Source organism: Peromyscus maniculatus, chromosome 1, assembly GCF_049852395.1.
Source record: "Peromyscus maniculatus bairdii isolate BWxNUB_F1_BW_parent chromosome 1, HU_Pman_BW_mat_3.1, whole genome shotgun sequence".
Taxonomy (NCBI): Eukaryota; Metazoa; Chordata; class Mammalia; order Rodentia; family Cricetidae; genus Peromyscus; species Peromyscus maniculatus.
This window is the reverse complement of record NC_134852.1, coordinates 98,979,933-98,996,409: the sequence shown is the minus strand read 5'-3', so window position 1 is coordinate 98,996,409 and position 16,477 is coordinate 98,979,933. Positions and strand designations below refer to the sequence as shown.

Here is a 16,477-nt window from a genome sequence, read left to right as displayed (position 1 = left end):
TGTTATTGTGGCCACCTCCTGGACAGGTTTGTCATGCTCCAACTTGGACATGGCAATCTGTCATACGCCAGGATCAAGCATGGACTCAAATGGCTCATTTTTTACAAATGACAAGATTATGAAACTGAGATTATGTACCTTATTGATCTTATCCATACTGTGAAACATTATTAAAAAGATACTACATCACTATATAACTAGTATCAAAGACCAAATATGGAATCATTTATGAATATACAAAAAGATATATAGTACTGTTACACCAATACAGATCCTGTCCTATTAAGCATGAATTTTAATGAAGGAAGCATTATTGCTATTTAAATGGGGAAATATTATGTGGCATTATCTGCCTTAAAGAAAATAATCCTAAACTTCTTAGCATTGTTTTTTTTTTAATATGGTTGAATTAATTGAGTAAAAGTAAAAAAAAAAAAAAAAAAAAAAAACAATAACCACAAAAAAATGTTATTTTCAGAGAAGCCTGTATCAAGGAATGAAATGCAGGAGCCACAAAATAAAGTAACTGCATTTGATAGTGTATATGAAAGATGGGAACAGTTTAACCACAGTCAAACATGCAAGGGGAGAAAATACAGCTGTGGTTATCAGGGGGCTGTAGGAACAAGACTGTTTAGGAAAGAAACACATGTATTTATGTACTAAATGAAAGTGGAGGAGAAAGAGAAAAAGAAGAAGTGGGGAAATGACAGTAATTTAAAAATCAGATGTGTGTTTGTGTCCATAAAATAAGGTGCAGGGGAGATTAAAGTGTTTGCCTTGAGGCACAATTTGCTTAGTTTGAGCCCTAGAATCTACATTTTAAAAAGAAAGAAAGAAGTCCCTGACATATGTCATGTGCTTATAATCTGAGCACTGGGGAAATAGATTCAGGTAAATACTTAACAGTCACTAGCAAGTTCTCAAGCCTACTTTGTGAGTTTCAGACCAGTGAATACAGTTGTCTGAAGAAAAAAAACAAAACAAAACAATGTGGCCAGCACCTTCTGGAAGGAAAACTGTGACTGTCCTCTGGCTTCAACACATATCTGTACAGATGTGCATACACACATTCTACATTCTCTCTCTCTCTCTCTCTCCCTCCCTCCCTCCCTCCCTCCCCCCCTTTCTCTCTCTCTCCTCTTTCACACACACACACACACACACACACACACACACACACACACACACACACGGAGGCTGTCTCTCTACAGGCTTCTTTGTTTCAACGTATTTTAATAAACTTACTTTCCCATTGGAAAAGTTGATTAGATGAGTGCATGGTTATGTAACATAGAGAAGACATTTTCACTGATGCTTGGCCAAAGACAGTTATCCCCATAAGTACTAAAAGTTATGAAATAGAGCTCTTTAGTAAAATTACGGGGAGGGCATCTTGAAGAATGATCTCTGTCCTCTACCAGGAGACTTTTAGCTGGCTTTCTTGCCCAGCAGCATGCCTTTAGTTTGATTTATGTCCTCAAAAGACCTAGAATTTTGCCTGTTTAGTCTAATAATAATTATCAGAGAAATTACTCTAGATATATGTAACTGCCAAGCCTGTTGTTTTTTCTGAAGTTTTAAGCATTTTCAATATAATGTGTTAGGTATAAAAGGCATGAAAATTAACAACCCACGGCCCACATTTCAAAAAGCTCTCGAGGTAATGAGAAAGAGGAAAAGACAGGAGAAGAAATGAATAGTCATTAGGCTATTAAGAGGCTGTACTGGAGTTCAAAACCCCAACAACAGTAGGGAAAACATCTTACATGATAATCCCAACTGTGCAGTTCAAAATGTGCATGTGATTTCAGGGAGGAAGCCCTGAAGATGATATTGTAAGACAGGTATTTGAGATGGCATACAAGTTTTGATTCCAAGAAGGTGAAGATGTCTTAAAACTGGCACTGTGCAGAAAGAGTGAGTTTCCATACTCAACTCATAGGTATTTGTACTGGGTTCGCTGTTGATTTTGATATGTATCTGTTTAAACTGGGCCCATGATTTCCTAATTATCAATTTTTAAATATTTATTTTATGTGCACAAGTGCATTGACTACATATATGTTTTCATACCATATACATCCTTGATGCTTGTAGAGATAACAAGAGAGCATTGGGCCCCTAGGAACTGGAATTGTAGATGGTTGTGAGTCACTGTGTGCATGCTGTGAATCAAACTCAGCTCCTCTGCAAAAACAAGTGCTCTTAAGTGCTAAACCATATTTTCAGGCTGTTCCTAGTTAATTATAATTTGTAGTTCCACTTTTGATTATAGTAAGAAAACTAATAGGCAGTTTCAAGCAACATGTGAAAAGACAATGTGTGCCAGATTACAGGGTTCTAAGAGAACCAAGGGGAATACCTTAAGATTATTTTGCATAAGTTTGTCACAAGTTATTTTTATATAAATTGACTCTCAGAAAGATGCATGAAAAGTAAAGAAAGGAAGCATTTACTTTATGTCATTAACTCAATCTGGCAAGTGGATGTAATAAAAATACCTTCATTAGAAGGACAAATATGTGTAACCAAAATGTACATTCCCCTATTGTACTTAGCAATATTAAAAATTTTACGTAAAACTGAATTATTCAGAGCTGAATAGAGGGTCTTTTAGGTGTATTGCTTATTCTTGTTACTTTGAACAATATGTTCCAGGAAGTTGAAGAAAAAATTAAAAAACTCCATTGTTCTTGTCCTTCTGAGTAGTGAGAAACACAGTGCTAAACATTACAACCTGTCCCCATTTATCTACCAAAGCTCCTATGGCTGGTCCTACTGGTGTCACCGAGTCCCTAAACTTCTAAGAGAGGAGAAAACTAAAAACAGAATTAACATGCAAAGCACAAGAATTTCTGAGTGAATGCTGAAAGCATAAGTCTTAATATTGTTGTATAAGTAATTAGTGACAGCTTTACTTTTGTGAACACTGGATCAGAATCTCCAAATCTTTAAGTAGTCAGACAGACAGATAATATGTTAGCTTTCATAGGATGCATGGTTTCTTTAACAACTATTCAACACATCATTCATCCAAAGACATTAGGCAAATGAATGTGACTATGTGTTAGTAAAGCTTTAACTCATCTTATGTGAATTCCATTAAACATATCAGTTTTCTAGAAAACCAAGGAAAAACACATGGCTCTGATCTGTTTTTATTAAATCATAGTATTCTGTGTTTGTCTTTGATTATCTACAGATGTTTGCCCAACTTATAAAGTGAATTAAGTCTTTTCTCACTTACTGAAACCTGCACTTTTTTTTCCACAGTGATTTCCTGTGAAAATTGGTTGGCTCAAGTACTCCATGTTGTCACTGTTTTTTTATTATTGGCTTGTATAGTTTGTTTTGTTTTGTTTAAAGAAAGGTACACTGGATTTATTTTTACTTTAAGAAAACTCTGTTTTGAAGAATTTAATTACCCTGTGTTTCTTTGTCACAGTTTCTCCATATTGGCCAAAGAGAAAAAAGTCATTGATATTTCATACCAGTAAGGCTAGATTTATTTCTGAATATAAGGATCATCAAAGCCCTCCAGATGGCTCACCATTATGGTTAAGGACACAAGCTTCCTCTCAATGTCCTCTTGGGCACTGCCTGTATGATCCTTAACAAGTAGGTTTTCTTTCTATTTCCTCAGTTATAAAATTAGGTAAACAATAGCTTCCAAATAGATTTGCTAAAGAGAGTCAATAAATTAACACACAAGATCAATAAAATATAAAAGTCTTTGCTAAACACAGCACTCTATTAATATGTATTATTAATATCCAGCTATCAAAATATTCTAAATGTATTTTATTTTATTTTTTAAAAAGATTTATTTATTTATTACGTATACAGAAGAGGGCGCCAGATCTCATTACAGATGGTTGTGAGCCACCATGTGGTTGCTGGGAATTGGACTCAGGACCTCTGGAAGAGCAGTCAGTGCTCTTAACCTCTGAGCCATCTCTCCAGCCCTCTAAATGTATTTTATAAGTACTGTCATTTCTCAAACTAGCAGAACTCTGGGATATAAATGCTCTAGTCCAATAGAAGACTTAGAAGTTCTGGGTTGTTTTCACTCTACTCAAAATTCTTCTCCATTGTTGGTCCTCTTGTTTCCTTTTTAGATCTTTCTGGTTTTCAGACCCAGAACACCTTTCAAGGTCACCAGTAACACCCAAATTTAAATTAAACATCTATTGATCTTGCTGGCTATATACAAGATATACCTGTGGGTTTCAGATTTTCAATTTTAAAGCTAAGTTAAGAAGATCAACATAAGAAGGGACTTTAGAGAATATCTTAGTTTTCCAATTTCAAGCATTGGGAGAATTTTCCACTGCTTGGGGGTAAAGGGGTGAAGATACAAAAGTTTTAATTCTTTTCTTCTCCATTTCTTACCTTGGGATAGACTCACCTATCTGACAAGGTTGGAAGAATCATGCATGCATGCATCACTTGGCCTTTTTAAAAAAATATAGAATGACATCCCTGTGATGCAACAATTTCCCTGTGACTTTGTAGGGTAGAAGCATTGTTAGAATATCCATGTAGTAATAGATCAAAGATGTCATCTTAATTATTTAGCATACATTAGTTTCTATGACTCACTCCTGTTGATTTCAAGTGAAAACTGGGCTACTGTTTAATCTATCTTTAAAACATTCACAGAGTTAAATCTCACAATACTTTCTGTGACAGCACAAGGGCAAATATTAAATTTGGTGTTATTTTGAGAACTGTTTTTATTAGAGTATTGCTAAACTGTCCTCTCCTCATTGTGCCATTTTGATTATAGTGTAGCAGAATCTTTTCTTCTCATTGTAACAGATAAAGTAATATTTTAAAGATAATGTGGGAAACTGCTTATTAATCATGTCTTTCTTTTGGTTTTCTACACTTTAGTGACATGTTGTTAACCCAGCGCCACCACCTACACATACATGTGTGCAGTACACACACACACACACACACACACACACACACACACACACACTCATTCTTTACTTGTCATTGACAGTTACAATGTGAATAAACGTTATTTTTCTGTGCTCAAACCTTTAAACTTACCCGTACTAATGATTGTTACTTCTGCTCCAATTGAGGAGTCAACCTGCTTGGGTTATTGCTTTATCGCTAGAGTACCTTAAATGATACCGGTTCTCATATGTTTAAGCTTTGATCTGGCCTTTGAAGAAAATATTCAAATCTTATGGGCCTTAATGATGATAATGAAAAATTATATTTTTACATTGTCTGAAATGCCACAAGAAGGTTAAAATCAAATAACTGGCTTAAAAACATTTTCAACATTGGTTAATAATTTATTTTCCTTATTTTAAAATGAGCCATTAAAATCAATCAAGAAATATAAAGAGAAATAAAATGAACTAGGATCATGACTATATAAGAAGTTGGCTACAGAAAACTGAGCTGTTATGTCCATTATAGGTATAGGCAAAGGTGTACACCGTAACTCTCACCTTAAAGTCACAGCATAAAACATTATGATGACATTTGAAGCTAAAAGTTTAGTAAGTAGCAAATACTTTAATAACTCCTTGTGTTGGAGAAGAAATAGAAATCTGCCATCTCTCTATTTCTTTGCATGTATGTTTCCCCTTTAAAACTGTTATTTATAAATTACATATTGACAAACAAAAACACTGCTATAAAATGTCTTTAACTTTTTTTTTCATTTTTCTGTACAAGAGGCACAAAAATAGCATCTATCATACTCTGCTACAGACTACTTTAACATGTATTCTCTCTACTGTCTGTGCTTGACCCATATGGTGTAGAGAGTTTGATGTACATACAACTAAACAGCTGGCTGCTTATAGACAGAACTTCTTGTGATTATTCTGGACTTGCCAAATCAATGCATATGAATACAACAAAATATAGCCAAGATGGGACACTATTTTTTCTAGATTTATTTAGATTACAGATGTATGATACAAATGTCTATATTATTCATGGATTTTTATCAACTTTTTTAAATATTCAAAAGATAAACTCACACAACAAAACTAAATGTAAGACAAAATTAAAGTGAGAATTTCCAAGTGTTGAAACATCTATTTGTGAGGATTCATATGTCTGCATTATTTATAATTGTGTAAGCTAGGTAAGTTATTCTGTCTGCCCATTAAACCTACTGAAATCTTTTATTTCCTATCCTGTACAAGAGCAATATTTTTAAAATCATAAGCATGTAAGTCCTGACTTGTGTAATACTGTTTAGAATAGAAATAAAGCACTCTCTCTTCTGTCTGTGTTTCCATCCTTGCCCTTCATTCTTCCTGAAACTCCATTAAAAATCCTTTGGTCTTACCCTGCAATTTAATTGTATCATAGAGTCTAGAAGTTAAGCATACATGTTTGCAAATGACTTTAGTTTTTAATTGAAACTGATGGTGTGTAAGGATAGAGAGGAATATCTGTCACTCAGGGTTAATAACTATTATTATGGTTTTACTAGAATAGCTGTTTACTAGTTTATCTGCAAATGTATTTGTTAGAATATGCTTATTCTTTCCCTTTTGAAACTAATGCCGCTTGAGTTACTTCATACTAAGAAATTCTGCTTATAATTTGCAAGTAGTTTTGAAATTTAACTGCATTTACCTTTATATGGAGTTTCATTTCAAACACATATACAGATGTAATTAATAAATTGCCAAGAAACTTCAGTGTACAGTAAATATTGGTGAACTAATAGAATTTTCCAGGGAATAGCTATTAGAGCCTTGGGTTTGTTATTGGTTTAGCATGTTCCTCTGCTATTCTATAGGAGATAAATTTGTCGGAAAAAAAAACAGGGCTGGATTGCCAGTTGTTACTACTGGATTTATGTGTGACTTTGATTCTGTTATCTGATCCATGTGGCTACCAGTTTCCTTACTTAAAAAAAAAGGAAAGAGGTAGGTGTCCTTCTTATAACTCTTAAAATTGTTTTTCTTTTATATAATGGTATTATTAAACATTTTAAAGTCTTAGATTATTTTTCTGCACAAAAGACATGATGACAGATTTCAACATGTCAATTGTTCTCATGGATTGTTTTAGACTTTATTAAGGTGTGGGAAATACATCATAGTAAAAACTATTTTCTGTTTCATCTAAAACATAGCTCAAGAACTTTAATGAAGTAGGTACTACTTGTCAAATGAAAGGTTGCATAAGATAATGCAGGGAAAGAATTTCATTTGGTATAAAACATCTGTTTATTTGATAAATTCTTCTGCAAATGGTTTTATTAACACACCAAGTGAATTCCTATTAAAAGTGATTGAAGAAATAGTGTTTCACAGAGAATTGGAACTCTGGATCATGTTATTGCCCCAAATCATTGAAAGATTATGATGTGTTCTTTCAGAGAAAATAATGTGTAAAGATGTGGCTTTTCCAGGGAATATTTTTCTAATTCAGAATAAAGAAAAATTTTAAACACAACTACTCATAGATAAAGTAAATCAAAGATCAAGTAAATATGAATCATAAAGTAACTGAACAATAAAGGGATTAAAGACTCTCTGACTAAAGATTACAAATCTGTTTTCTCTAGTTTAAATAACTTGGAAAGAACTTTCTGTGTTTAGTATATCCAGAATTAACATTAAATTATCAAAGTTTGAATTTTGATTTTGTGGTATAGCAAACGATACAGTCATATGTTGAATATTGTAGTCATCATAAATATTAACTTGTGTTTAGTCAATAATGCTTACATTCTGACATCTAATGATGGAAAAGATTCAAATTGGATATGAAAAATCTTATCTCCTGTTGGAAAAACATCAGACTGTTTAATGCTCTGGGTTTTTTTTTCTATTTCTTCTCAAGTATTAACATCACCCTTTGGAATATAAAGAGTATCAATGGACACATTCTGGAGCTCTACAAAACTATACAGTACATAACTACTACTGAGGTCAGGACTTGAATTATTAAAGATACTTTAGACAAAATGTATAACATTAATTTAAAAGAAATTTTGTCTAATATAATTATTATGAATTAAATGTGGCCGCATACAAAAATGATTACATCAATTTACTGCTCTAATTTCAAACAAGAGAATTAGATAAATAAAGTGACAGCGGGAAAATATAGCTAGGCCGGGGCTAAATATGAATTAGAAGTTTCATTAAGCATTTTGAAAACAAATGAAATGTAGTTAAATTTAAAAGCTATCAAAAGATAACAACTGAGATGCCTTTCTGTTGCAGACAGAGTTACTGAGAAAGCAGTATTTTTTAGGCTCATCCTTTTCAATTTTTCAGATTGGGTATATGATACATGACAAATTGTCCAGTTTTTCAAAAAGGGTGCATGATATATGACATCATTAAGGGCAGAGTTGAAAAGTCCCCTATGACCAAACAAATCACATTTTCTCACTCCAGAGAGCATTCCATTAAAAACTATAGCATTCTCTTAGTGATTATGATGGTATACTTTATACATTTACTTGCTTGATATGTGGTACTCAAACATTTAACCAGATGTTAAGGGTACATTTGCAATGCTGTTTTTAGGGATAATGTCATTTGAAATGAGTAGAATAAGTAAAACATCGGCCCTTCTTCCTACTCTTACACAGAGTCTGAGACGACGTCACCTACCCAGTTGGGGACTGAATAAAAGAAGACTGGACAAGCGGAGGGACCTACGCATGAGTACATGACACATGACATTGGTCTTGCCCATTTTTTAGATATAGATCATGTACTGGTGTTTCTTAGTGCACAGGATCCTGACCTCGAGAGAAGTTAACAGAATCATCTTTCATGCATCTTGGGTTTGTGCTAGGACTGGAACACACATGGGCTCTCTTTGTTTTTCGTTTTTCCAAAGATAGGTTCTGTTAGTCCACACCCTCCTTTATCAAATGAATTAATTACTCATAGGAAGCTTCACAATACATTTATCTCAAACATATATCTAAACACATGTACATTACATGCATTTTTATATTATACATAGTCACATTGTATTGAGTTTTTATTATTTCTTTGAAAATACTAATATAAATTTAGCTATAGCCACATGGAATCAGTAAGTTGTACAATCAAGTGAAATATCTGGATTACTACAAATCAATCTTTGTAGAAGCTAATGTTCTATAATTTTATCTAGCATCAGTGTAGTAGATCAGACAATGGGATATCAGATATATTGAAAAATAATACCTTATTTTAAACCCCAAACTCTATAATTCTATATTGTAAAGCAAGCTTATATATGCATTCTCAAAAACCTTTTAAACTTAATACCAACAAATTTTATTTATATATGTTTTTTGAGACCATCTTTAAAGAAAGCACCTTATTGCTTATCATGATTTTTGAGGTTGTAAAGACTCTGCATCTTCATATTCATCACAAATCAGCACATAAGCTATTCACTTTCCATCATTCTCTCTCGTCTTTATGATGTTTTATATTAGTTATGCTCTTCTGGTACACAGATTAAAATTATAACACAGCAGTCCTTAAGCAGCAAAAGAATAAAGGCAAAGTTTGGGTATCACTTTGTTCATTGCCACTTACCTGCCCAGAAGCAGAAACTCTCCTGCTAGACCCAAGCGTCTCATGGCCATCAACAGACCTCTCACTGTCATGCCTTCACAGAAGCAGGCTACCACCCGGGCCTTGGGCAAGTGACTTCTGAGCTTTTTCAACAACTTGTCAAAGCTCTGCTCCCCAGCATTGCTGTAGATTTTGTAAGAGTGGGCGATGCAAATCCCTTCCTTGGCTGACATATCTTTGAAAGCCTCCATCCCACTTTCTCCATAGTTGCCTGTATGTAAATGAACGTACAAAAAGAGATATTGAAACGAGAGAAATACATTTATTAGGTACAATAAGAATCTTTTCTCTTAACTGAAATGTAGAACAAACTAATGTCTTAGTATATTCATACATTGTACAAGGTTCAAAATGTTCAATTTTTCTGTTTTAAGTTTCACTATTTTCCTTTTCTATTGAAAAATTCAACAATCGTTTCTTCTAACATTTCAAAATGAACAGTTCATGTTATCACCTAACCAGAACATCTCTCTCCAAACTAGCAATGATAATGTCAGTTAACAAACCTCTTGCTCCCCCTCTTCCTTTCCTTACTCCCCCTCTGGTTGCCAACCTTTACCCTTTTATTCTCAATTTCTGTAAAAAGAACGTTTCTAGATGTCTCTTATCAGTGAGGTCATGTAGTATTTACATTTCAGTGCTTAACTTATTCACATAATATAATGTTCCCCATCTCCATCCATATTGTCACTATAGCAGGATTTCATTCTTTCTTATAGCTGAATAGTATTTGATTGTGTAGGAACCAAGTGTTCATCAATCAAAGAACAGTTTTAAGGTGTTTCCATTTATTGAAAGCATAATATACAGCCTTGGTGATCACAAATGTGCAATCTTCTCTTCAGCATTCCAACTTGTCTTCTGCCTAACATATACTCATATTTTAATATAAAATGGTAGAAAGCATTTATCTGCTGTTTTTATTCTGGGCTATCTCTTTCCCCTTCGAGCTTCATTGTATGATAATTTCATCCCACTGCTGTAGTTTTGATATGGTTTATCCTCCAAGGATCCTGTTTTGGGAGTTTGGTCTACAGTGTGCTCACATTGATGTGGTGGTATTTTAAGTGGGCCTAAGAGAAGGTGATCAGACCATCAGGATTCATTCTCAGATGACTTCTTCTCATAGGTGGGTAAGGTCTGCCAGGGTAGATTAGTTTCCACTGCTTATGAAAAGGGAAAGTTTAGTTCTTACGCAGCATCTTTTTTCTTTGTGTGTACATATTTCTTTTCTGTATGAAACTGATTTCCTTTATTTTTCCCCACAATTTAATAATAAAGTCAAACATTGTCACTGTGTTATTTGAACTTCCAACTTACCCAAAGTATTGATGCAAATAACCTTTTTTTGCATGCATTACCTAGTAGGAATTATTCTGCTATGGCAACACAATATATATTAGACAACTTGCCTTTTCAGCCAAAGCATATACATGTGGTTTATTCACAGCATACATATGCATATATATTTATATACACTACACACTGTATGCATACAAACATATTATATATATATATATATATATATATATATATATATATATATATGACTTAGAAATATAGAGTATCCTATTATATAAAATGTCCTTGTAGTCACAGAGACGCATTAAGAGGACCAGAAGCCGGGCGGTGGTGATGCACGCCTTTAATCCCAGCACTCGGGAGGCAGAGCCAGGCGGATCTCTGTGACTTTAAGGCCAGCCTGGGCTACCAAGTGAGTTCCAGGAGAGGCACACAGCTACACAGAGAAACCCTGTCTCGAAAAACCAAAAAAAAAAAAAAAAAGAAAGAAAAAGAAAAGAAAAGAGGACCAGAAATGTTAATCATACAGGGGTGTTTCCTCAATGGAGGAGATAAAATCAAATACCTACACTCCATCCAGTAATCAGTGAGAAGATGCTGTGGGATGGTCTGTATGTCAAATGTGTTGCTCTGATTGGTCAATAAATAAAACACTGATTGGCCAGTAGCCAGGCAGGAAGTATAGGCAGGACTAACAGAGAGGAGAAAAGAAAGAACAGGAAAGCAGAAGATGACACTGCCAGCCGCCATGACAAGCAGCATGTGAAGATGCCAGTAAGCCACAAGCCACGTGGCAAGGTATAGATTTATAGAAATGGATTAATTTAGGATGTAAGAACTAGATAGCTAGAAGCCTGAGCCATTAGGCCAAACAGTTTAAATAATATAAGCGTCTGTGTGTTTATTTTATAAGTGGGCTGTTGGACTGCTGGGGATTGGCGGGACCTGGAGAGAAAACTCTCCAGCTGCAAGAAGAGGTTATTAACAAACTGGTGACCCTTTTGCTGTCTGAAGGGATAGACTTCACCCTAATTCCCAGAATAATTATCCCAGACTCTTCCCTCTCTAGACCATTTCCCTTCTTTAGATGTCACAAATACTTTATGGCCTGCTGGCATTTATGCTATTGGTCAGAGGCCACACTAGATATTAGGCCTTTTAGCTATAGAACTCACATTCATGGTCACATGTACATCGTAAAGAGTCACTATATAGTTGCAGCTTATGCTTTATTGTATATCTGGAATCGGAGTGATTGGATTGATTGTTTCCTGGAAACCTTTCCCCAAACAGTACTGTTTTAAATATGCTAACAATGAACAGCCTGGCATTAGACTCTCTGAAGTCTGATCCAAATTGAAAAAGTCAATTTGCACCAGGTGTTCATTCTTATTTCTCTGTGTGGTTTGCTTTGCTGTATGACACATGCAGGTAGTCCCTCAATAAGATACGTATTTTATACCATATAATAAAAGTCATGAAATTATTACTTGGTATTCTAAAATGCAAAACACCCATCATAGTCTCAACTGAGATTTATTTCTTGTCATGAGGAGATGTGTAAGCTTATGAAAAAAATTAATTTTCATTCTATATAATCAAAGAACAGTTGATGATATGGATAATTCTTAAATCCACTACAATTTTTGGACATGAGAATATGATCTTTTTTATTTAAAAAAATTTATTCATTTTACATACCAACCACAGATCCCCCTCTCATCCTTCCTCCTGCTCCCTCTGCCTTCCCCTCACAATCTATCTCCCATCTCCTCTTTCAAAAGGGTAAGTTCTCTCATGGGGGGAGGGGTGGACAGCAAAGCCTGGTACATTCAGTTAAGGCAGGACCAACCCACAGCTCCAGAGAAGCAAGGAAACAAGGAGGACCCTAAGAGGGATACATGGATCACTGTGAGAAAGGGAAACATAAGAGATCTCCATGAGTAAGCTGGGGATGGAGAGGGGCAATAAAAGGAAGGGAATGGGGAATGAGATCTTTTTTTCTTCCTGTTTTTTTTTGCTTATTTTTGAGACTGTATTTTATTTATAACTTTCCCCCTTTCATTTTTCTCTCTAAATCATTTTAAAACACCCCCTTCTCCAAATTTATGACCTCTTTTTCTATCAATTTTTATTGCATGTGTATATGTATGTTTATATCTATATATTCCCAAATGTAACCTGCTGAGTTCATATAATGTTATTTGTATGTATCTTTTCAGGACTGACTGTTTAACACTGGACAAACAACTGGTATGCTCTTCCCTGTGAAGAGCCATCTCTTCTGCTCCCAGAGTTGCTCAGTGTCCTTTAGTTATTTGCATACAGTTAAGGCTTTGTGGGCTTTTCCTCATGACATCTGGCATATTTTAAAGTTATTGGAAGGCCCTGCTGATCAGAGATTACAGTGTACCATAGTCTGGCAGTTTTCTCTAAGCTCGGCATCATGGAGGTCTCCCTCCACTCAGAAAAAGCTTCCCGCTCTCTACCTATCCTTATGTGGAGGATATCTCTAGGCCCAGGATTCCTGACTTATCTCAAGAATGACCCTTGACACAATTCCCCACAAACATTCTTCCCCTGATGACCCACATGGTAATTAGGCAAGTGCTATAGCCATTTCGATAGGTCCATGCTTCTAGTAATCTAGCTATATGATAGGAGCCTGCCATTTAATGCAAATTAGGGTTTGTCCCCAGGCTACCCAAATCTTATACATTTGATATACTCTGGAATAAAGCTGGGCTGATTCACTGAAGTCTGTCTCCCAGAGGGCTATCTCTTTTGTACCCACACTTCTGCTCCCTCCACTCTCATGGACCAATGCAGCCAATGATCTTGAGGAAGAATCAGAGTTGTAAAAAGTCAATGAAAAATGAAGACTAAGATTGATAGTCATCTGTGAGAGGAATCATACCAGGGCTATTATATGTTATTCCAATGAACTCTCATAATAATATTTTTGAGGTGAGTGTTATTACTGGCATTCCATAGGCAACACAGTCAATTCTCTTAAGGTTCAGAATTATAAATATGAGCAGTGTGTAAAGACTGAGTTCCATTCAGGCCCAAAAGTAGAGATTCATCTCTCTTTGGTCTTCCATGATTGACCCTGAAAACCTCAAAAGTCCAATTATATTGGCCAGATAGATTGATATGAAGAATTTGGGAGTATTATTGTAAGACAGCCGAGTTGTAGAATATAAAAGTGTAACTAGCTTAAGATCAGGTACACATAGGAGATAGTATGTTATCAAGAACAGCAAATATCAAGTAAATGAGACCTTTGAGGCATCCAGATATAGAGCCCTGGGCTATACAGAAATAACATAAGCAAACAGGTCAATGGATAAATCTTGCCTGGAGCACAGATCTGATTTTTGCTACCTGTGTGTTCTACCATCACACAGGTACCTTGTTCAGATGAGCTCCTTAGATTTTTAGGATGAAGTTCTGTGTAGTTCTATCCATACACAGCATACAGCAGACCATGCTAGCTTGACTCTCAGCCCAAACAGCGATGAGCAAGCAGCAAGGATTTCTGTTTGTCTCTAGAATTAGAAGCAACAAGAAACCTCTGTGATAGTGGCAGGTGGATTATCTAGCTATTTTGCAATTAACAAAGTTTAAAGGGTGCTTGCTTGAAAATGTGCCAAGAGGCCTAAATTATTCGTTTTACGGTAATCTGAGTAATTTACTATTCTTTTTATTTTTAGACAAATCTGTTTCTCAGCTATTTTGCTAGCAATGCTTTGATTTAACATGGAGTCAGTCACATAAAATGCTTGAAATTAGGTATAATGATCATGATATAACTAACAAAATCCAATAAATTCATAATTAAACAAGAAAATGTATCTAAAAAATTCATGATCTTTAAACTGCTACTAACAATTTTGCATTAACACTGTCTTTACTTATTATGCAACATGTTACATAAAGCAAGCTGGAATAGAGGAAAGATATTTGTATTGAAGAAACTTAATTTTAACTTCAATTTAGAAACTATATTTTCAGCTTTATCACCTGAAACAAAAATCGCACATTTAAATATTTACAGTTAATATATATATATATATATATATATATATATATATATATATATATTACACATTTAGAATATCTGGTAATTAGCTTGGACTCAGTTCACCTATTGAAGTAGTGAAGAGAATTATAGAATCTTTCACTGCTCTCCAGCAGAATATCCTGACAACATATTAAAGCTAATAGCATTATTCATGAACTTCAGACAAAATATTAAGCTTAAAGCAGAAGAAGAAAATGTGATTTTGCAGAGGCATACCTAAACTGTCCTATATGAAAGAGACAGATGACATAGAGGAAATCTTTGTATCCTCTATTCTGTTATGTATCAAACTTACATCCACTCTAAAAAGTTTCAATACATATTTGACATGAAATGTTTATGAAATCACAACTTGGATTTATTGTCAAAAATCCAGTGTAATCTAGTCATTTAAAAAGAAGATGCTGGGTGGTGGTGGTGGTGGTGGTGGTGGTGGTGGTGGTGGTGGTGCACACCTTTAATCCCAGTGCTCGGGAGGCAGAGCCAGGCAGATCTTTGTGAGTTCGAGGAAAGGCACAAAGCTACACAGAGAAACTCTGCCTCAAAAAAACAAAACAAACAAACAAAATAAATAAGTTAAAAAAATAAAAAGAAGACATGGAACTGGCTTAATAGGTAGTGAGTAAAGGTGCTTGCTGGTTAAGACTGAAGACCTGTGCTTAATCTGTAGGGCTTGCATTACAGAAAGAGAAAACAGTCTCCTGCAAGCTGTCCTCAGACAATACACATGCACACTGTATCATGTGTATGCACAGGTGTTCACACTGTCTCTCTCATATACACATAAATAAGCAAATAAATGAAAAATATAAAAAATAAACATGAACATATGTATTTGAATAAATGGGAAAGTTTAAAGTATAGCTGCTCCCAAGAGTTGATATAAACTCCGTATTCTGTACACATTTAAAAACAATGGGAACATTAGGAAAATGTCTGCAAATTTCTTAAGGAGAGAAATAGACTTTAAGAAACATATATAAGGAAGAAAAAACTTAGGAAATAGTTATCTTTCCAATATGGAAATTATAAACAAAAGCTATCATGTAAAATAGGACTATAAAATGTGGCTACATTTCAGTAAGAATAAATCTATAGAAAATTATTTTCCAGGTGGCAGAGGAATTGTGAAAAGGATTTTTGTTTTAATGTAATAATGTATGGCCATATATACTGACATGCCAAAGAGGAAGGAATCAAGCAAAGGAAAGATTGCATGACTGTTGAACCTGTGATGCATGCCCAAGTCAATGAGTCTGAATGACTTTTTCTTTTTTACCTTTAGTTCCAATACTTGTAGTTGTGAAGGATATCTTCTCCCAATCCAAGAAACTATAGTCATATACTTGGGACAGGTTAGCTGGCATCGACACAGTGGAGAAGAATGAAATTTGGATACAGATTAAATTTTTAAAATTTTTCTTTGTTTTTTAAATGGATTACAGAAAAGGAATGTAGTGGTTTTACTAAGAATGTCACATAGATATGAATGCTTAGT

General features: G+C 34.7%; 1 protein-coding gene across 4 annotated transcripts in view; it reads right to left on the bottom strand.

The window, feature by feature from the left end:
* Positions 1-16,477, bottom strand: part of Grm5 (glutamate metabotropic receptor 5) — a 480,702-nt gene that overhangs the window by 267,243 nt on the left and 196,982 nt on the right. For all 4 annotated transcript variants that reach the window (XM_016004111.3, XM_016004113.3, XM_076546727.1 and 1 more), the window contains exon 4: positions 9,552-9,801. In XM_016004111.3, coding sequence (XP_015859597.3) covers positions 9,552-9,801 — 250 coding nt within the window. The remainder of the gene's footprint in view (positions 1-9,551; positions 9,802-16,477) is intronic.